This window comes from Poecilia reticulata, linkage group LG1 (genome assembly GCF_000633615.1).
Source record: "Poecilia reticulata strain Guanapo linkage group LG1, Guppy_female_1.0+MT, whole genome shotgun sequence".
NCBI classification, from domain to species: domain Eukaryota; kingdom Metazoa; phylum Chordata; class Actinopteri; order Cyprinodontiformes; family Poeciliidae; genus Poecilia; species Poecilia reticulata.
The window spans coordinates 19,367,042-19,389,541 of NC_024331.1; the positions used below are offsets into that span (position 1 = coordinate 19,367,042).

Consider the following 22,500-nt stretch of genomic DNA (forward strand, 5'->3'; position numbering starts at 1 on the left):
TCATGTCATGTCATGTCATGTCATGTCATGTCATGTCATGTCATATCATAATACTGATATTATTTTACTCATCACTTGAGTCAACCTGTGTATTCTCTCATCAATAAACTTTACTAACAGACAACAACACTTTAAGATGATCAGTGATAAAGGCGGTTGGGTTCAGGTCAGCAGGATGCCAGTACTGCTGTGCAGCTGCGTGGAAATGGCCGCCGGTCCCACAGAAACCCCTCTGGAGCAGCAGAGTGTCCTACTTCTGCTTACTTCAAAGACAAGTCACAAGAAGGCCTGGGTGGTGAGTTCCCAACTTGGATTTATTGGGGGATTATACTGAAAGCTTACAGACAAGTGAGGACCACACCACACGTTGTAACAAGGGATTAGGGAAGCAATGCCACTGTTAGCCATTTAGATGCAAGAAACACAAGCTTATGATTATTTCATCTGACATGAGGACAAACTGGCTTTTTGTGTCGTTTTCTTTTCTTTTCTATTCTTTTTTTTTAATTCTGATTTAGCAGCTGGTTTTAGTCATTTTTCATCCATTTTCTTCTTTCACCATGATGGTTAATTTAGTCAACATTTTGATAATTCTGCATCTTTTTTGTTCTGAGTGTGTGTTTATGTTGTGTCTTGTCTTTGTTTGCCATATATTAGTTATTTATTTTAAATATTCTCATATTTTCAGCGATTTCTTTTAAACTGGTTAAGTTGACATTCTTTTGAGGCTGTTTCTGTCTCATTTTTGTCTTTTTTGTTATTTATTTAGCAACATTATTTGGCTAACTTTGAAGATGTGAATTCTTGGTAATTGCTCCACTAATTAAAATAATTATCTTATGCAATACTCAGAAAGTTTTTCAAAAGATAAATACACAAAGAAAAACTTGTTTCAAACACATTTTTAGAGCATTTGGGAGTTTAGTTTCTAAAATATCTTCTTACAAATTTAATTTGTCTGTCTTTATTTAGTTGAACCTCCTGGTGTTTGTTGACCTCTGGTGGCTCAAAACTTTGTCTGCTCTGATGAACATGAACACAGCTTGAAAGATTTAATATTTTTATAAGCTTTGTGTTGAATTAAAACCAGGAATGGATGCCTTTCTAAAACCATCTCTGCATCCAGAACACAAGTTTAGAAATGACGATCCTTAGAAAGGTGAATGTTCTAGAAACAAGGTATGATTTTGGTTTTCTGTTTTTTTTATTGGTTTCTAAAACATTAACATTGTTACGAACATTGGAAAATTGAAATGTCAGGTTTTATGAAGTGCTAAGAAAAATGCATACTTCCATTTTATAACTAAGTTAATGTACCTCCTCCCCAGGATTGTATGTTTTCAGAGTGGATATTTTGTTAAACCACCTTTCACTGAGATTACTCCTGCAAGTCTTTTTTGGGGTTTGCCTCTACTAGTTATGAAGATGCATTTTCTCCATACCTCCCCAGCTACGGAAACTTTTGATTGCTGCTCTAAGTAATACTCTTCTTGGCCTGCCTGTGAGAAAAGCCATGTCTTGGAGTTCTTGCAGCTCTGCCATGGATTTAACTTTCATTGCATAATGGATTGAACAGTGTTTTGAGATTAGCAAAGCATGTCATTGTCAAGTTTGGGGTTAGTTTCTGGACCCATTTAAAGAAACTTCACAGAGACCAAATTAAGGTTTTGACATTTATTAAGTAAATAATGGAGGTGCGACTTGGGCAAGGTGAGTTCATCTAAGGGAAGATGGAGGTGATGTTCTGAGAATGAGTGGAGCTGGTTTACCAATTTGAGGAGAGGTGGTGGCACAGAAAGGGGGAATCCCATTAGATTGGTGTTAGGTGTAATTGATGGTATCATCAGGGATCAGAACTCAGATTTTTATGACATTGCATTGCAGATTGCTTCTCAGCATTAAAGAAAACAGCTGCCTCAGGCACACCCTGTCACTGGAAGCAGAGGTAAGCAACGTCACACCCAGCACACAAACTTTAAACCATGAAACTAAGATTGCTTTATATGGTGAGATTATAAATTATAATTTATAATCTAATAAACTTCTCCACAACTTTATCAGTGACATATTTTTTTTGTTCCTTGACCTTAATGATGGTGTTTATTAGCTTGTGTTGTCTAACAGACCTCAGACGTTCATAGGAGAGCTGCGTTGTATTGCTTTTAAAAAGTGGGGCACTTCAAGTTGGTGAATTCTAAAGGAAGTTGGTGGCATTCAGTTTGTTTCAGGAATATCAGAGAAAAGGGGGCTAAATATTATATTTTGATGTCTTTGTTAAATTAAAATCCAATTATCATTTTCTTTCCCATTCACCTTTAGGTGCAACTTGTGGTCAAGAGTTTTTAATTATTATGAGATGGTAATAAGAGGAATGGGGAAACATTATCCACACTGTTGCAACATAGCAAAAAAGCTCCATTGAACCTAAATACATATTAACATACCATACATAACACATTCTGCAGACATTATGCATGCATGACCTATTAATTAATAGGACATGTCCCAGAGACAATAGGGGCATGCCTTTATGTATATCTATGCCTACAACACAAGTATTGTATCTGCACCCACCACTACACAACCATGGTCCCCTGACACATGACCAATTTACACACAGAACATTTGTAATACATCCATAATCTGATTGATCAGTGTTAATTGACACTGACCTCCAAATTTGTTTATGTATACCCGTTTGGCCATGTATAGCTTCTTCCACACACAGGATGTCATACAATTCATATACCAATTTTCCAATTGCAAAACAATTTACCTTAGTGATTTTGCATTTTAACAATATAGTCCTTTTTGCTGCAAGAAATGCAAGATTGGCTAATTTATAATCATTTTAGGTATGAAATTTAGCAGCTCTATTGCCTAACAAACATATGGCTAAATAAGGTTTATACTAAGCATTATTGAAGCAGCTTTAACAATTTGATTCCAGAAAGGTTTCAAGTCTGGGCAATACCACAACATATGGAGTAATGTCCCCTTTTGCCCACATCCATTCCAGCAAATCTTTGAGGACCGAGGGCCAATTTGTTTGAGTTTGAGTGGAGCTACATATGCATGATGGATTTAGATATTTTTATGTTTCTCCATGCTTGTTTCCAGTCTATGGGATTTTGATATACTATGTCATGTTTCCAATGGGATTGAGGTTTACTGTTTGGGTTTATTTTTTCCTGAATTTTATACTGACCTCTATCATTAGTTTGAACAGATCACATTTCAAGGTGGAGATACAGTTTAGCATGTTCCAACATGATAAGCCACTGGTAACACCATCGTTCAGCAGTAGACAGTGATACTACTGTGCAGTAGAAACACTGTATCTTGAAACTAGTTTGACACTGGGTCAAAGCAAGATAAGACCTCTGACAGAATTAGGACACTGTTGTCTCCAGGAAGTCAGAGGAATTAATAAGGTCACTGCCAAAAGCTCATTACTCAAAGTACAAAGCTTAGCTTACACACACATATATATATAGTCATATATGTGTGACCATTAATCAGCTATATATGGTTACCAGTATACAGCTGAGAGGTACGACTGACAACAATCTGGGGAATACGTTTCAGTTGTTTTCCTGATAAAGTGCATAAGGAAACAGGTATGACTTTTACATTTTTTTACTCTATGTAAGCCTTGTTGTCCTCTTGGAGAAAAAGTTATGCATTGCTTTAATTTTAATGGTTAAAATTAATGTTTGTTTCACAACTTGAAATCATTCTATTTTGCAGACATGCTTAGTCACGCACTGCTATTTTTGGGGATTTTTCTGATCTTGGAGTGTGGATCGCCTATAGATGTCTTTACTCAAGAAGGTAAAGTGGTTCATGAGATTAAACATTTGCTCAAACATTTATTTCCTTTACATATTTTAAAATCTGACTTTATTTTCAGCAACTGAAGCAACTGACTTCCCTGGAGGTATTGTGGAAGATACAGAGAACCTCACCAGGACAAACTTTGAACTGTTGAGGACATTGAGCGGCAGATTCAAATACACTGCACGGAGCTGTAAAGAAATTCTGGATAATCACAGTGAACGAGAAGGTAGGAATGCTTGACCTGTTGAGGTATATTGCTGTTCAAGCCTAAACATTTTTAAATTTATTTAATTTAAAATGTAATAACTTCCAGAGCATGTTTAGAATAAACAGCCAGCAATAAGAAAATCAAATTATGAGTCATTTGATCTAAGTTGGTGTCATGTCTCTAGATGGGCTATACTACCTGACCACAGCTAATGGGATGAAGTATCAGACTTTCTGTGACATGAACACTGCTGGAGGCGGCTGGACTCTGGTGGCCAGTGTCCATGAAAACAGCATTTATGGGAGATGCACTGTGGGGGATCGCTGGTCCAGTCAGCAGGGTAACAATCCAAATCTGCCAGATGGAGATGGAAACTGGTCCAACAGAAACACCTTCGGTTTAGTAGAGAGTGCCACATCTGATGATTACAAGGTACACAGGTTGTTCTTGAGGAAGAACAGTACAATCCCAACATTATATTTCCCTTCAGCCCTGTTGCTTATGTAAGAGTGCAGCAATAAGTAGGATTTTTTTCCCACTTACATGTGACTTGGACTCCTCTGCACCGATTGGAAACTTTTAACCATTAACACTATTCAACTGGCTTTGAAAGCCCTGAATGGGGTTGATTTAGTCAGAATTTATAGTGTTGTGCTCTATAGTCATATTTAAATTATGGAATTATATGTATTTTATTTGTATTTTATGTGATATATATAAACACAAAGCAGTTTTTATTAGTTAAAGTAAAGGTGGATCAACACATGCCACACGTTTAAGTCTTATTTGAAAAAAAAAACAAAGTCCTTAATTATTGCTTGACAATTATGCAGTATTTGTGTTTGCATATCCCATAAAATCCTCCCATGCCATAATGACAGATGCAGCTTGTGTTTCCAGAATCCAGGTTACTATGACATTGCTGCTAAAGATGTGTCTGTGTGGCACGTTCCCAACAACTTCCCGATGGAGCACTGGAACCTGGCAGCCATCCTCCGCTACCACACTGAAAACAACTTCCTCCGTCTTTATGGGGGAAACCTCTTCCACCTGTTTAAGGTAAGGCACCACAGCTGAAACTGAAATTGTTTCTGATGTTTCTACTAGTCTATGTGCATTAATTCGTTACATTCTTGCAGCAATTTCCAGTAAGGTACAACATTGGCTCATGCTCCAACAGAGGACCGGCGATTCCCATTGTGTATGACCATGCAAACAGGGAGTCCACCAGAAATTTATATGGACCAAAGTCAAGAAGTAAATAGAATAAAAACAACTTTTTTGATTCCATGTAACTGAAGACTTAAGCTTTACATTGTGTTCTCATTTCTGTTCCACAAAAAAGACGAGTTTGATCCAGGCTTCATCACATTCAGAGCTATAAACAATGAGCAAGCAGCCATGGCTATCTGCTCTGGGGTCAAACCCAGAGGGTGCAACTCTGAACATGTGAGTCTCAACGGCTTTCTGTCCGAGTCTGCTGCTATTCAGATGATGCACGATGTAACAATCCTGTGTTTTTGTATGTCCAGTACTGCATAGGAGGAGGAGGATATTTCCACCCGGACCAGTGTGGAGATTTTCCATCTTTTGACTGGGACAGGCTGGGAAGAGATCAAGGCTGGAGCGCCTCCAAGGAGATGACCGAGTCTGCTGTCCTTCTGTTTTACCGCTGAGGGGATCCATTGATTGGTGAGCTGTATTTAAACAGCTCACCAGTAGATGGCACTACAGCACAGCACATTTAAAAATATATTGACGAAGGTTTGGGCCGATTTAAACAGGTGGCAGGGAGGAAATTAAAGAGAAAACAAAGGATTAGAGACTTATAGATGAAAATAAATATATAATGCTCCAAGTAAAGACTGGCCCCTGAGAACTTAAAGTCATAATTAAGTACATGCACAAAGCTTGTGCTGATAAGAATTAAACAGATTCATTGGAAGAGATGTAAAGTACCTTCAAACTATGTATTGTAGAAAAACTTGCTATATTTTCAATAGAAAATGTTACCATGTGTTTTTTTCAGATGTCTGAGTGTATTTAAAGAGATTTTTGATGAGTCTTGAGCAGCAAAACAAGTTCCTCAGAAGTTGCTCAATTTTGTGCTACAACAAAAAGAAACCTTTTTGGGAATAAACATGCAAATGTAAAGAAAGTCAAACAGGATTTAAAAAAAAAACAATGGCTGGATTATTTTTTTACAAAGCTTCTGTGTCAGATTATGCTACTGCAACAAATAGCTGAACAAATTGAAGTTTTTCTTTTTTTTCTTTACACATCTTTACTAGTGATATTCCAGGTTATTGCTGCCAAGTATCTAATGTTACATTACAAATAACATAACTCAAAAACTCTACCTGTGGTGAAAAACTTACTCCCCATCATCTTGAACATGCAAACTCTTGCGCAAATCTTAGTGGCATTTTTACGGTGTGAGAGTCAAAGCATATTCAAGTATTAAAATATCAAATATCTAAATTCAACTGAGGAACTTTAACAAATGCAGAAAATTGCTTTTCACAAATACTGTGCTTCCAGTACATTGAGCTAATTTGCACAGAATAATGGACACAACTTGACAGACAAAAGACTTTCCAAATGATTTCCCAGCTATGCACTACTTGTGTTTATCCACCACATATAATAATAATAATAAAAATATATTAAACACAGTTTAATATGGTTGTGGTTGTAATTTTATAAAATGTAAAATCAGAGTTTTGTCGGACAGTTTTTTTTTTCAATACTCTTGTAAGGGATTAAAAACAGGCAAACAGGGTAAAATGTTTTAATGTTACAAAATATTTAACAGGTGATGAAAAAAAGTACAGTGAGAATAAAACCAAACATAACAAAATCCTACCATGGGTTCCAATTTGCAATAATTGTCTTCGATGAGTTGCGGGGACAATCTCTCACGCAGAGCTTGGCAACAAGAAGGGAAAAGATGAGAAGTGTGAGGTAAATATTGTGTTTAATAAACAAACATCAGCCAGGAAACTGACATTAGTCTGGGGATGAAGAGAGAGGGAGAATATAAAGCACAATGTACATGTGGAGAGGAGTTGATGGAGGAGTGAGGGGGTCATATTCATCTGTTACACAAGGCAGCCCCAAACAGGAAGGAGCAGGAAGCTCTATATAACATACAGATCAGGATCCAAGTCTACGGTACAAAAAACTTAGCAGCAACATGTTAACATCTGAGACCAAAGGGGCTAACAAAGTAGTTTCATTTAGAAAAAAGTCACAGTATGTTTTAAATTTGTTAAAAAGGTAAAAAGAGTTCTCTATGCATCGGCTAGGGTCAATGCTACTCACAAAGTCTGTGTGGAGTACATAGGTAGGGAAATCTATACATTTATACTCTAATATAAAGAACCTTCTGGCAATGGCACAGTACAAACTCTCAGGAAACGCGACAAAAATATACAATGTCTTCACGTCACATTTGCAGATTAAAATGTAACTAAGGTCTCTGGCAAGCACAAAAAAGTTTCAGTGATCAAAAACAAAACAAAACTTTTCTTACACCAAAAATAAAGGACACCATTTTTGTTAGTCAACTATCTTGACAGAGTATGTCTTTTTAATACAAAAATAAGGACAAATATAAATTAATATATATTAAAAGACTCAGGCTGATACATGGGGAATCTAGTGAATAAGTACAGGTATTTATGATACAATAAATACTTGTCATTCATGACTCGGGGGTGGGGGTACACAAACAGAGCTGTGTGGTTGACCAGTTTTTTTTCTGCAGGTGCATGTGTGTGTGTCTGTGTGTGTGTGTGTGTGTGGTGTTGTTGTTGTTCAGTAGCCGCAAAAAGAGCCAGGAGATTGGACGCAGCTGTGTGTACGATCTTGCACACAGTCAGAGAGGATTCAGCAGGTCTGCTGATGGAGCCTGTGGTGGTTTCTGAGTTGTGTTTGCGTGTATGTGGGGGGTAAGCGCTGCCCACATCGTGCCATGCTTTAAGGCAGCTCCTCCTAGTGGTGAGTCTGTAGTACTACCATTTACAGTTACTCCAAAAGATGCACAACTCACAGACGGGACGCAAGACGTCTACTGTAAAGTGGTGAGCCGCCGCTTCTCCAGGGAATAAAAACATTGTGGCACCACTGGAGCTATCACAACCAACAAAAAGAAGTAGATGAAGAACAATGTCTTTCATTTTTTGTCTTTTTCCCCACTTCATAATAAAAATAAGTCTGCTTTTGTACTTTACAATACAATTCAAAATCCCCCCAGAGGAAGCATCAGTCATCAGTCCAGCACTGACAGGAAAGGTAGCTGATTTTTTTATTATTTGTTTCTCTTGTGTTTTTCTTTTGCTTTTTTTTTTCTTTTACTTTATTTTGGGGGCTTTTAAAAAAAAAATCAGGATGCTGGGGAATAATACTCCTGGGGTGTGGAGAGTTTCCTCACAGGGAACATGAACAGATGAGCAATCAGGTAAGGATGGCAGGAGCTCTGTCAACAAAAAAAAAAAAAAAAAAAAAAAAAAAAGAACTTCTCTTTTGTTTTACGAAGAACACTTTGTACAGCCGCACTTGACAACCTTTTCCACTTCCTGGACAAAAGAAGACCCATCAGTGCACTGGAAGGTGTATTTCCTGCGTTTGCTACGGAGGGGGGTGCAGCAGGTGCCCTGTCCCTCTGCTCCCCCCGGGCAGCTGCCTCGACACTCTAGACGGGAGACCTTCTCCTGGGTTTGGCACGCCGCGTAGCCCTGCTGTCTCTGGTAGACATCTCTGACCCGTTCCCCTCGGCAGGCCACCTCTGCAACAAAATACGTCATTAAGTCACCCAGAGTTTTCTAAGGAAGCACACTTATCTATTGTACGCCTGCAGGATCAGAGTTAAATCGACACTATTCTGTATGCGACACAAAAGAAAGCTGTGAGAATTTTATATTCAGTGAATTCTAGAGAACATAGTAATAAATTGTCTATTCAATCAAATATCTTGAAACTAAGGGAGTTGGATCATTTTAAAATGCTATTAGTTATGTTTAAAGCCAGAAAGGTATTGTTGCCAATTAATTTCTAAAAGTTCTTTGTCTTAAGATGAAGTGCTATAAATAACGAAAAGGAAGTATAATTTCAATTTCAAAAGTAAAACAGTGTGTATTACTTTAAAACAGATGTGTGTTTCAGTGCACGGAGTAAAACTAAGGAACAGTTTGGATGGGAAATTGAGAAAATGCTCTACTGTAAATAAGTTCAAAACCCATTACAAGAAAACAAATCATTAAGTCTTAAAAAAAGTAAAAGATGGCCATAAAAAATGATTCTGCAACAACTGAGAAAAGGGCAGGTTGATACAAGATTTGTTCTTCTTCCTGCTCCATTTTCACCCGTCTAGTAAGTGTTGTAAATAACAGAACGTGTTTGTGAATTAACGATGACATTTGTTAAATGGAGTGAATGACGCAAACACTGAATGTTTGGTAGCAAGAAAAATATGCGATTTGCACGGGTGCCATCCATTCATTACGTTCCTGAACTATACAGAGCTCCACAAAGCTATCCATTCTTTCACAAATGTCATCGTAGATACTGGATTTACACAACGGGAACACTTGAACTCAAGGATTTGAAGGAGTAACTAAATGTTTTTGGCAATATTGTGTTTGCTGTGAAAAAGGTTTGATACAAAGAACTGAAAAATTGTAACAAAAACAGAAAAGAAAATTAATCCTTATGTCTGCAAAGTTTCAGGTGTATAAGCGATGCTTTAGAATCTTTATACACCGTTTATAATACTGGTGAATTAAAAACATTTTGTATCATGAATGTTCTTCAAACATTACGTTTAATCTTTAGTTTTTGACTGTCCTACTGCAACTAAATATTATACTTTATATGCTCGGTGAATTGAGAACAAACAAGTTCAAGATGACAATATAGTTACACGTCATCTCACCTGAGTCGCCCCCCGCGTGGGATTAAGAGGAAGCTCAGAAGACACTAAGTTTAAAAAGTGCAAATGTTAGCAGAGTTAGTACAGAAACAAGAAACAATGTTAGAGACAATTTAAGACATTTGAGTAAGATTGGATTAGAAGAAGTTTAGTTAAAAGAAATGCCTTCAATAAAAAAGGGTTCATTAGGGTGTTATTGGACAAACAATCTCTGGTTAGCAATCACATGCATACTTATATGCTTTATAATGGTTATTATTATTTTACTGACCTCTGTCGCATGCCTCCCCTGTGTATCCGCTGTTGCACTCGCAGTAGGCTTTACCCAGGCCTGACACTCGACATTTGCCGTGTTTGCAGCGAGACAGGCTGCAGGGGTTAGCTGAATCCAGGTCCTGCGCATCACAGAGAACACCAGCAAAACCAGGCTGGCAGACGCAGGAGTAGGAGTAGGAGTTGATGGGAAGGCAGGTACCATGGATACACCTGTAATGATGGGAATAACATTGAGTATAAATAAGACTTTGCTAGTTTATTTTCAATATGCTGCAGGACCTTGAATCACACTCACTTGTTTCCATCGCAGGGATTGCTAACTTGCTGGTCACACAGAGCCCCTGTCCACCCGGGATGGCAGGTACAGGTGAAACCTTGGTGACCCGTTGGGTGGCAGTCGCCTTGGACGCAGGCACCCCTCTGGCACGGCTGGCAGCCTGGTTCCACCCCGTTTCCCAGCCACTGTCTGTAGCTCCGCAAAGTCCCTGGACCTGGAGAGCTTTGGTCATGCCCGGCTCCCAAGTTCTGGAGCTTTCCGTTGATGTAGAGGTTACGGAGGCATCCGTGGAAGCTGGTGCCATTACGGCCTCCGGAGCTGAGCTGGAGTGCAGAAAAGCCGCCAGAAACCGATGCCTGCTCTGGCATTCCTGTACAGAGAATCGCCACAGGTGGATCTAAAATCTGACTACAATCTGCATTAAACGGAAAGCAATTTTTGCTAAATAAGAGTTAAATTAAGGGGCACTAAATACAAAAGCAATATCACACATCCAAGTATCGAGCCATGTGTGACCCAATGTTATAAATATGGGACAATCCAGGTTACAGAGCTGGGGATGCAGAATAGCAAAACAGCGTATGTAAATAAAATGATATGAAGTTCTTTGTTTGGGCGTTAGTCCTCTGTTTAGGAGAGCGAAGCCTCTCAGTGGCCCATTGATAATTCAACCAAACTTTTAGTTTAGAGACATCTTTTGTTGGTTTTAATTCTAAAATCAACTGTACCTTGGTTTTAATAAACTGTCTTGTTATTATCAGCAGTTATTGTTACTTATCTTGTGATGTTATTCCTGCAGTAAGTTGTTAGTAGATCAGTGACTCTTCCTGACACATCCACAGACAGACGGTGTGAGTTCCTACCTCCCAGGTAAAGTGGGGAATCTAGGTTGAGTGTGGACTGTTTGCTGATGGAGCTGATGGATTTGGGGGGTCCGCCATCAATGGACAGCGACAACGTCTGGTCAGCTGCTACTAACTCCACAGAATGGAAACTACCATCATTCACCGTCTCCACGCTGAGAAGGAAAGAGAGAGAAACTGAGGCAACATCTCTCACATTACAGTCTCTGGATGTTAGACATGTTTTTGAGCAAAAACCTGTATATTGCAGAAGGCGGGTAGGACCCAGTGTCGTAGCTGACCCTGAGACGTCCCCTGTACAGCTCCATTGCGATGTGGTCATTGTCACCCTTGTACAACAAGACGCCGCTGTCCTCATCAGTAGCAATCTGTAAGCACAGGTGGATGTAGGTGTCAATGACATTTCTTGCAGCAGTAAAACATAAAGCCTGTGTTTATATTACTTTGGAAATTTCACGATTATTATTAATTACAGCACATTGCAAAGATATTCATAGTTCTTAAAGTTTTCCATGTTAAATCATGTCACAACTACAAATTGGATTTATTTTATTGAACGTTTCTGTAGGTCATCTTTGACCAAATTCCCAGCTGCTGCTGAAGAAAACAATCCACCTAGCATGATGCTAACACCGCCATTTCTCATTGTGTGTACTGTTTTGTTCAGGATCATGTTCAATGTTAGCTTAGCATAAAGACCATAGTGACTTGGATTTCTGCAGCTTCTTCATAGTTAGTATGTAATTGAAGTAAGTGCCTTGTAAGGTTGTTTTTTTTACCACTCAAAAGTATTTTATCCCAATTAAGGCTCTTGTCACCCAGTTTGCTAACCATTTTTTGGAAGATTTGCAGCTGCGCCAAACCCTCTTCGTGGGTTAAACTGTGTACCTCTAAATGTTCAAAGCTTGGGATATTGTCTCATAACCTCACCCTGGTTAAAATGTGTCTATAAGTTTTTCCCTACAGTAAATAAATTAGCTGCATTTAATTTTTTTTGTTGTCAAAAACTTAAAATCTACGTAATCTTTTTAAACTTAAAAAACACAAACTACTTTGTTTTATAAAATATTTGAAAGTTTGCAGTTGTAATGTGACAAAATCTAAACAGGCTAAGGAGTATTAATACGTCTGCAAGGCTGTTTAAACCCAGGCAGTGTTAAGAAATAGTTTTTAGGTTAAACTAATAATTTGGTTCATTTTCCATTCAGTATCTTTTAATACATTTTAGATGCATCTCTCTCCCCAAGACAAAATGCCCATGGATATTTGGAGCAACAGTAAAGATCCGTAAATGGAACAAAAATTAGTAATAAAATGAAAAGAGCGGCGTCTACCTGTAAGCTGATGTTGGTCTGTGGTGAGAGGAGGTTGGAGGGAAGTTGCAGATAGGACTCCCGGTTGACAAAGTTCACGCTCACGAGTGTTTCACAACGCTCGCCCTCGTATCCATGGAGACACTGGCAGCGTGGGTCCGTTCCCACAACAACGCACTGAGCTCCGTTTAGGCAATCGTGGTTGTCACAGGGACTGGTTCGAGGGAGGACCATTGGGGGAGTGAACTCGCAGAACAGCCCACTGAAACATGCATGTTGACACGTACATTACACGTAGGACCACGGCTTGAAAATGCTCTCAGATTTTGTGTAAAAAGTAGCTTCTTTTCACAAAACACAAAACATGAACTTATCCTGCCTCTGTTACACTCCTGAGTCACCAAGCAAGGTGATCATAGGCCTGTATCGACTCACAAGGCTAGGGAATATCGGATCCTTTTAAAAAGTATAAAAAGTGGAATTGGGTATAAGTGGGAGCAAAGAACATGCCCAGAGTACCAATAATGCAAGAGACTTAGATTTAGCAGGTAAAAAACTGCAAAAACGGAACAAAAATTGATAACACTGTAGGGAAAAACTTTAGAAACACCCCAGTAAAGAGTTGACAAAAATCAATATGCATCATAAGCTACGTTCACACTGCAGCCTGAAGTCACCTAAACCAGATTCAGCCTGTATCTGATCTTTTCATGACAGTGTAAACAACACAGATCAGATTTTTACAAATACAACCCAGGACACTCAGATATGCGGCTATAAGTCAGAAATGCATCTGATCTGTTCAAATGCAACCACAGAAATGTGAACGACCATGAAAAAAAAAAAAAAATCACATTTCACAAAAACTCAAATTTGAGCATGAAGGCTTGCAGTGTGAACATAGCCACAGAGTGTAATACGGTTAATGGCAGTGAAGATAATTTGTAGTGTTAGTCCTTGTTGAGATGTATTCTTTACCTGTATCCCTCTGGGCAGATGCAGGTGTATCCGTTCACGGCATCAATGCAATGACCTCCGTTCTGACACTTGTTCTCTTCACAGTCATCATAGTCCAGCTCACACTGCTCACCTACATATCCGGGAGTGCACTCGCACCTAAAAACGAGCGGAAAGATTTCTGTTCAATTATTTCATGGCCAATACCACAAACAATGTTCAAGCTACGTTTTAGCTTTCTGCATGAAAGCATCATTCAGTCCCCTTATGTCTGTGCATTTCCAAAGCTGCAGAACAAAACACCAACTCTGCGTATGTGCATCAACGGCTGCACGATCCACTCACTTGTATCCCCGAGGGGTCAAAATGCACTTTGAGTCGTGCTGACACGGGTTAAGCTCTGGGGTGCAGAAGTTCAGTTTCTCCTCACACAACTCCCCTAGAAACATACACATGTACACAAATGACATCAGCAAGCTTAATTTTCCAGGGTAAAATCAAACTATAATATGATGGACATCCTTATCCCACAATTTGATCTACGGTGTTTATTACATTCTTTGCATCAGCGTTACATACATTAAGGCATGTCTTGTGTGTGTGTGTGTGTGTGTGTGTGTGTGTGTGTGTGTGTGTGTGTGTGTGTGTGTGTGTGTGTGTCGTATGGGTGTTTGCTTTAATGATGGACAGGACCAACACAGTGGTCTGATAAATGATCTCATTGTGTAAAATGTCATATTACAGATGGTATTCCAGAGTGTGTCCTGATCATTAGATGTCAAGTGAATCCCTGATGAGGCACCGGGGAATAATCCAATACTCCTGGCAGCAGAGGGTCCACTGAGGGAATAATTACCCAGCTCTGTGGGGAACTGTGAGAGCCTATGCATGTATATGTGTATTTAAGCTTCTCAAGTGTTCAGAAAATACTGGAGAGTATTTAGAAAAAGCAATATTTGGTAAGTTAATACTATTTCTAAGTAAAAATGACCACACAACTGTGAGGTAAATGCTTGGTACACTGCATGAACTCCGACTGTGTTTTCTTTCCGTTTGTATATGCACGGCTCTTCCAGAACATGCTTTAATTTGGGAGAGGCATTGACAAGATCCCCTCGGGTCCGCTGAGACAGTACGGAAATGCGAAACGGGTCTTTTCTGAAGATGCTTGATCAGACTTTGATCTGAATGTCAGGATGTTACATCAACAACTTGGATATTTTCCTACACGTCTCCGTCAGAGTAGCAGCCTCTCAAGTCCCAGGACTCAATACGTGCACGGTAATAATCAGAGCTCTTCGGTTCAGTTGTCATCAGTTTGATTTGTTGTAGAAGACAATCAGAGTACAGCGTCTCCCAAAAATACCCCGAGAAGTTTTTCCACATTTTGTCATGTTACAACCACAAACTTTGATGTGTTTTATTAAAACTTTATGTGAAAGACAAACACAAAGAGGCAGATAATCGCAAAGCAGAAAGAATGTCGGGACTAAAGTTTAGGAGAAGTTATAAAACAACAGCCTAGAGTTTTATATCACTTAAAATATAATTAGTATTGTGGACCCTTGAAGAAATGACCGTCAATCTAAGCTGACTGGTGGGTCAAGAAGAGCATTACTCTTCCCATAATAACTTTGAGGGAGTTGCAGAAATTAAAACCTCAGGTGGGGAAATTTGTCGACGGAACAAATGTTAACTATGCCCTTCACATTTCTGCCGTTTATGGACTAAAAAATAGAAAAGCCATTGCTACAAAAGGTAATGAAAAATCCAGAAAAAGCCAACAAGGCAAGAAGGAGACACAGTAAACATGAAGAACAAAATTTATTTAATGTACAAATTGGGCTACGAAAAAAATAAACAACACTATTTCTGTTAGAAAAGTAATACTGCAAATCACCACAAACACAACCAATAACATTATAAAATGTGGTGGCAGCATCTTACCGTAGGGACGATTTTCTACAGGTTGGAGAATCTGGAGACCGGGGTGGAGGTCCCCACTTTTCAGATTTTTATTTAAAAATAATTGGAAAACCGAATATTCGTTGTTTTCCTAATTCACAATTATGCTCAGAGGCTGTAACAGGGCAAAGTGAGGAAATACATCTTGAAATCATTTCAGGTTTATTTCTCTTATTTATTTCTGTTGTACGACTTGATTGTACGACATCAAGTCGTACAATCAATCAGCCTGTAAGTCTGAATAGAAGAGAGAAAATTCAGAGCTTTTATGAAACTTGTCTTTCTTTCAGTGCTAAATACCAAATACTTAAATAAAAAAAGATAAAACAAACCAAAGCTAGCAACCAACCAATTGTGACACACGTCTCTATTGTTCCACCCTAAAAAAAAAAAAAGGATCTGAAAAGCACACAAATGCACTGCTTTACTGCTGCCAACAGGCAGCTTTGCACACATTGAGCAATCTGTTCTGCTGTGGATGACATTTCTGTGGGTTGTGGACATAAAGCACAGGGGACGGTTGAAGTTAGGGATGGTAGGAAGTAAAGAAGAAGAGAGGGACAAGAAGGACACAGAGAAGAACAGACTAACCTCTCTCCACCTCATTGGTAGCAGCTGCAACCACAAAGAAAGATGACAGATGAAAAAAAGAAAAGCAAGACAGGAGAGAGAAGACGGCAAACAAACATCCAAAGACAGAGAGAGAACAGCGCCACAAAGGTTAGCAGTCAGAGATGATCAGCACATTGCAAAAGCAGACAGACATGTTGCAACAGACCAGAAATAAAATAAAGACAGTTACATAAGCTCTCACCAGAGGTTTTTATTGTCTCATCATTTGTACAGGTTTCAGAATATTTGGGGACTTTTATCGATCTTTTAAAAATATTCTTTATTGAGGTGAGCAGAAAATACAATTTCACAGATCTTTAAAAAAGCAATAACTGGGCAAAGAAGTTTGGATTGCTGTAAACTTTGTCTAATCCCTTCAGATAAAACACGTAGGATAAAACCTGCACAGATTTCCTCACAAATATTTGTCTGAATGCTCCTGTGCAAAAAGCACGACCTGACTCGACTAAAAGCTTAATCTGAGCTTTTCCACAAGTTTCAATCAACTAGCTGCTGTTTGGAGGTGAACATGAAGAAAGTCAGTCTAGTTCTCCTTCTTAATTATCCCATCCACTTAGTCATGCTCTGGAAAAACAATACCTCAGCATAATACTATGCTGAGGTAATACGATGCAGTGATTTCATATGATGTTTTCACCTTGAAACAGTTTTCTTGTAGTTGAGTACATATTTTGAGTCAAAAACTACAAGATGCTTCTTATATATATATTTTTTTTATTCAAAACTGTATGTTTTAAAATCATTTCACTTCTGAAAATGCATCATTAAAAGCTCAGAATTCTAAGACATTGATGGTTATGTAGGAACTTCTAAATAGAAGTGTATGAATAAGGTTTGTTGGTTTTAATATTTAACTTCTATGGGTGATTTACATAAGAGGCACGTGCAATATATAATATTACCTTGAAGCAGATAATCTATATAAAAAAAAACTTTTATAATTTAGAAAGTAGAATCTAGAAGAATTTGCGAGACTGTTGCATAATCTGAAAATATCTCCAGTGTTTTTGTGTTTGAGATCATTTAACTAATTAAATGCAGCTAAAAAATAAAAACATAAATGGAGATCCATTGAGGGAGGAAGGTCTCTGAAAGCAACGTGTTACCTGTGTATTCTGGTGAGCACATGCAGGTGTAGTTGTTGATTCCGTCCACGCAGGTGGAGTTGTTCTCACAGTCGTTGTCCTCACAGTCGTCAATGTTGATCTCACACGTGTCGCCTTCGAAGCCCTCCGGACACACACACCTGAAGTTACACATCAAGTCAGACAATCAATCAATCATGAGTAAAAAAAGTAAATTACACACACAACAACGTACAGATGAAAATACATTTGTGATTCATAACAGTTGAGTTATTTTCTATGAAAGTCCAAAGTGACTGACGGCTGCGTACCTGTAATTTATTCATACAACTCATTTTGTCACATTATTACCATAAGATCTGATGTATTGTTTCTCCATTGAGATGAGTTCAACTGTACAACAGGGTATGTGGACACGTCAGAAACTTTCATTTTGGTGTCATGTGACAAGAGCACCTAGCTTACTTATATTAAAGTAAGACAGCCACCTTTCCTCCAGAGATCTGTGTCACAAATGGTAATGTCTCTCCGCTAAGTAACTACGTCTCAGTTTAGGCACACACACGAACACGCACACACACACACACATGCACACACAGAGAGTGCTATATTATGGGCTTAATCAAGAGCTCTTTATGCATTACATGCTCTGTTGGATGATATCTTATTATAGCCAGCGATAGCACTTCAGAACGAATATATTCAAATTACTATTTAAAAAAAATAAATAAATCAAACAAAGAGAAATGTTTAAGAGGAAGAGACAAAGAGGAGACAAGAAGAGAAGCGATTTTATGGTTTGTCTAATTGTTAATATCTATTTTGTTAGCATGCCTCCTGATGGCACTTTATCACTTGATAATCAGATTTCTTCATTGGGTCTTAGTGAGCTTTAATTTTAAAGGTACTAAGAAATAGCAGAATGAGTTAGTAGCTCCTGTTTCTAGTGGAGAGACAATGACTGAGGATCTCACTGTGTTTTATATCCAATGAATGTCCACATTTGTGTTCAGACACAAAACTATTATAGCAGCTTTTGTCTTTCTGTGTTAATGTACATGCTTTGAATTGCCTGTCAGTTTACAGCTGGTACACCTGGATGTCCCCACTAAGGGACAGTACAGTCCATTTCTATTCTATTCTATTCTATTAGAAAGCATTAAAATTTTCTTCATATCATGGCTGAAATCCTCTCCAAAATCAGCTACATTTGAGTTCATTTGTTAAATTTAATGAGTTTTAACTATAAAGTTAAGCATTTTAAACAGTTGAACATCTGAATGTACTGACGAAAACCGTTGGACTTGTTTTAGTTTCGCTTAAATTTAGCGGACATTTAATGTTTTATGATGTGTAAAATTGTCTTGAGCTGCTGTCATTTTGGTCATCACAAACAAACAATCATATTAATATCAAAGAATGTAAAAATAAATAGAAAACTAAAGTTGATACGGAAATATGGAAATATGGACAAAAATTTGTGCTTCTAGGATCCCACAGGGGCTGCACAGTGGAGCAGTTGGTAGAGCTGTTGCCTTGCAGCAAGAGGGTTCTGGGTTCGATTCCCGGCCCCAGTCTTTCTGCATGGAGTTTGCATGTTCTCCCTGTGCATGCGTGGGTTTTCTCCGGGTACTCTGGTTTCCTCCCACAGTCCAAAAAAAAACATGACTGTCCGGTTAATTGGTCTGTATAAATTGCCCCTAGGTGTGAGTGTGTGTGAGCATGGTTGTTTGTCCTCTGTGTCTCTGTGTTGCCCTGCGACAGACTGGTGACCTGTCCAGGGTGAACCCCGTCTCTTGCCCGGAACATTAGCTGGAGATGGGCACCAGCAACCCTCCCGACCCCACTGAGGGACAAGGGTGTCAAGAAAATGGATGGATGGATGGAGGATCCCACAACCTGTCAGTAAAGCGAACTTTAACATTGTTTAGTGCTATGCATGGGGATGGGAAACATCGTCAAAGTCATTTTAACTTTACTACAAAAGTAATATTCCACAAGTTATACTGACGTTGTACCAATTCGTAAAAATACATGTAGCTTTTCTGACCCTAACTTACCCTGCTAAATGCCTGCTCTGGGTCTGACTGACTGGTTCACTTAGCTTTGTGGAAAGGGGAAGTAGTTTTATGTCACACCACACTTTGTGAGACACCAGAGCGTTATCAGGCAGTTGTGAGGATCAGCTAGTTCATAGACATATGAATAAAATGATGAGACAGATTTTTGATTTGATTTCTCTGTAATTCCACCTGATAAAAAAAGAGTGTCAGATTTTGATTTCCAATATTTCTACAGAGGTTTAGCTCCAAGACTTCTTACAGGAAATCAATCATATGTAGCCTTTGCATTTATTTGGTGAAGGATTTACACTTTTCTTTCATTACTTGTAATGTTTTAAAAATGCATCTTGCAATTAATATTCATATGAAGCCACCTAATGCTCTACTGCTGCAAGCACTGAATTAATGGTCTTTGAGAAATGGTGATTTCATGTTTGTTGCATGAGCAGTTGCTCCGTAATCCTCCATGTTATGTCCCATCTTAATCCTTACAGGGTCACGCTGATGCCTGTTTCTGGCACTCGGTGGGCGAGAGGCAGATACACCTGGATCGGTCACCAGGCAATCACAGGGACACACAACCATGCACACATACAGTCAGACCTAAGGCCAATTTAGAGAGAATAATTAAACTAACATAAATGTCTTTGGGCGATTGGAGGGAAGAAACTGGAAGACCGATGTTAGCATGGAGAGAACATGCGAGCTATGCAGATAGGCTCCTGTCGGGATTAAAGTCCAGGGCCTTCTTGCCTCAAGGCAGCAGTGCTACCAACTCAGCTCAACTTTAAAATTAAGTGGCTCCAGCAAAAAAAAAAAAAACTAAATATGGAAAAAAGAAGAGAATTTTGAAAGTATCTCACCAAAAGTGGCTTCCATCTCCTTCCTTCAGATTGCAGGTCCCACTGTTCTGGCAGGGATTACTGATGCAGGCATGAATAGGCTCCTCACAGTTTTGTCCCTACAGACATGCACAGTGATTAAATCTGTGGCTTCAACGAACATCAGACCTTCGAGTAAACAAGTTTTGAATGTGAAGTGTTAAGAATACAATTTTATTATCTTCTCTCTTCCAAAAACTATTTGTGCATGTATTGTTTACTTAATTAAAGACAAATGGTTCTGGTTCTGTGTAACATACATTATAACTTCAAAAATGTGAGTACCTTAAATCCATAGGGGCAAGTGCAGCGGTAGTAGTGCACAGGGTCACCGGAGCATGTGCCGTCATTTTTACAAGGGTTGGACAGACAGGGGTCACACTTGGCCTGGATACTCAAATCCACCGGGCCTGCGTGAGGCACCAACCCACAAACACAACACACACACACAACAAACATTATTAAAAAAAACATTTCGGTCTTAGGCATGTGGAGTTGGTGGGAATACAGAAATTTACACACACTTTCGTCGCTGGACATTTTTATGGCCTTGCACAGACAAAATGAAGGTTTGTCATTCTTCCTTCAAAGGATTTTTAATGCTGTTATGATTTCAGTAATAAACTTGGTGCAACAGATGCTGCTTAAAGAATAGTTTTGCAAATAAAGCATATGTTAATCAATTAAAGTGAAATAAAAAATGCCTTTAAACCCAACATTGTAAAAGAGAAAAAGAAAAAAAGATTCAGCTGCTAGAAGCAGATTTCCTGATAAGATGTCAACCTGAACTCCTACAAGCAAACCGTTCCTTCATGGATGCTTGCTACAGCAGTCTGCATGTGTGCTTGTTGGGTTTAATGCACTTCTGAATTTAATGATTTGAAGAGGCGAGCGAATCCTTTTCGCAATAAAGAGAAAAACAAAAAAAAGCTGGTATTTTCTGTGCAGGACCATTTCTGAAACGGGTGACATGTATCCCTAACTCTAATGACAGAATATCAACATTTAACAGCTAGAGGTCACAGGGGTCGGAACAACATCAGGGTTAAGAGGGAAAACAAAGTGGTTCAGTTTGGGTCGGGTTGTAAGATTGAGGAAAATGGGGCTTGGACAATCTCAAATCAGGAACCGGGGTTTGGAGGGAAAATACTGGGGATTGGCTACTTTACCTGGCACTAGAAAACCACAAGGCCCAGGGACTTCTACAGTGCGTCAGTCAGATTAGGTCAAAAATAGGTTTCAGTTATGTGTTCAAAGTTAATGTGAAATCTTTAGGTTGAAAGGTTAAGGTCAACACTCAGTAGTATCACTTTTGAGTAAAAAATAAATAAACTTAGCCAACAATCAAGCATAAACCTTATAAGCTATTTTAAGCATTCAAACTTCACACAAATGTTCTAGGACTAAAATTTTTGTTAATGCAAACCTATGTGAAAAAATAAAAATCACCTCCCAAACCTAAAAACTAATTTCACTACTGGCGGCAGCAAATGCCAGCATTTTGTTTTTTTCACCTAAACAATGATATCGTCAATCAATAATTGCTTTTGGTAGTTACAGTTTTTCTTTGACTAATTGTCGGTTTCTAACATGAGGATACTTCAGTGATTAATGCTAAATGAAACCGGAATCAAAAACAATCTAGATATTGATTAATATTGATTGATCTGATGATAATTTGAACATAGCACATGCATAGCCTCAGTTATTTTCAGCAAATCTACTACGTCTTATGGAAAAACAAATATTTATTCAACGTAAATCTAAACCGATACATTGAACAAAACCTTTTATCCAGAGATACAATCAACTTCTTGCTTCTGAAATACATATATCTTATTAAACTGTGAAAAACAAATATTAAAACTGACATTTTTATGTTCTCCTCTAACATGTTCAGTTTCAGATCTACACAGTTTTTTTTTTGCTATTGAGCTTCAGCTTTTATTTGGCAGCTTGTAATTTCACAAAGCGGCTGTTTTAAGATTAATCACGTGTTCCTGTTTGTTATTTGTTTTCTACAAGGAAAGCGACAGCCTGTGAAATGTGTTTAGCGGTAGGTTTGAGTTTATTCCTGCGTCATGGTGGTGAGAGGATGAGCATTTACCTGTGCAGGTGAACTTCTTGGAAGGTGTGGTGAGGAGCAGTTTGTCTGTCATGTCACCGGGCCCAGCACAGCGGGCGATGCCGGGCTCCTTGTAGCCGCT

General features: G+C 38.6%; 2 protein-coding genes across 18 annotated transcripts in view; one reads left to right on the forward strand and one right to left on the reverse strand.

Moving 5' to 3' along the window:
- The first annotated feature begins 279 nt into the window (after window positions 1-279).
- Window positions 280-6,633, forward strand: LOC103466931 (intelectin-like). 3 transcript variants are annotated; one of them, XM_008412868.2, is made up of 9 exons: window positions 280-295; window positions 1,885-1,945; window positions 3,751-3,834; window positions 3,914-4,066; window positions 4,233-4,480; window positions 4,949-5,107; window positions 5,188-5,305; window positions 5,394-5,497; window positions 5,581-6,633. In XM_008412868.2, the coding sequence occupies exons 3-9, from the start codon at window positions 3,753-3,755 to the stop codon at window positions 5,722-5,724; spliced, it is 1,008 nt and encodes a 335-aa protein (XP_008411090.1). In that variant the 5' UTR covers window positions 280-295; window positions 1,885-1,945; window positions 3,751-3,752; the 3' UTR covers window positions 5,725-6,633. The 3 variants fall into 3 exon arrangements, with proteins under 3 accessions (XP_008411090.1, XP_008411098.1, XP_008411080.1); XM_008412876.2 differs by lacking the exon at window positions 280-295 and having other exon boundaries at window positions 818-3,620; XM_008412858.2 differs by lacking the exon at window positions 280-295 and having other exon boundaries at window positions 818-3,834.
- A 192-nt stretch (window positions 6,634-6,825) lies between these two features.
- Window positions 6,826-22,500, reverse strand: part of slit2 (slit homolog 2 (Drosophila)) — a 105,122-nt gene continuing 89,447 nt past the window's right edge. For 9 of the 15 annotated variants that reach the window (XM_017306453.1, XM_017306452.1, XM_017306451.1 and 6 more), the window contains 13 exons: window positions 22,401-22,500; window positions 20,579-20,703; window positions 20,276-20,373; window positions 17,371-17,510; window positions 16,223-16,246; window positions 14,012-14,105; window positions 13,688-13,825; window positions 12,731-12,971; window positions 11,634-11,764; window positions 11,397-11,551; window positions 10,552-10,903; window positions 10,252-10,466; window positions 6,826-8,837 (listed from right to left, as the gene is read on the reverse strand). The exon at window positions 22,401-22,500 is cut by the window's right edge and continues 64 nt beyond it. In XM_017306453.1, the coding sequence (XP_017161942.1) occupies window positions 8,581-8,837; window positions 10,252-10,466; window positions 10,552-10,903; window positions 11,397-11,551; window positions 11,634-11,764; window positions 12,731-12,971; window positions 13,688-13,825; window positions 14,012-14,105; window positions 16,223-16,246; window positions 17,371-17,510; window positions 20,276-20,373; window positions 20,579-20,703; window positions 22,401-22,500 (2,070 nt within the window). In that variant the 3' untranslated portion in view covers window positions 6,826-8,580. Of the gene's footprint in view, window positions 8,838-9,983; window positions 10,028-10,251; window positions 10,467-10,551; window positions 10,904-11,396; window positions 11,552-11,633; window positions 11,765-12,730; window positions 12,972-13,687; window positions 13,826-14,011; window positions 14,106-16,222; window positions 16,247-17,370; window positions 17,511-20,275; window positions 20,374-20,578; window positions 20,704-22,400 lie in introns of all 15 variants that reach the window. The other 6 variants (XM_008413038.2, XM_008413020.2, XM_008413029.2 and 3 more) reach the window with 2 other exon arrangements.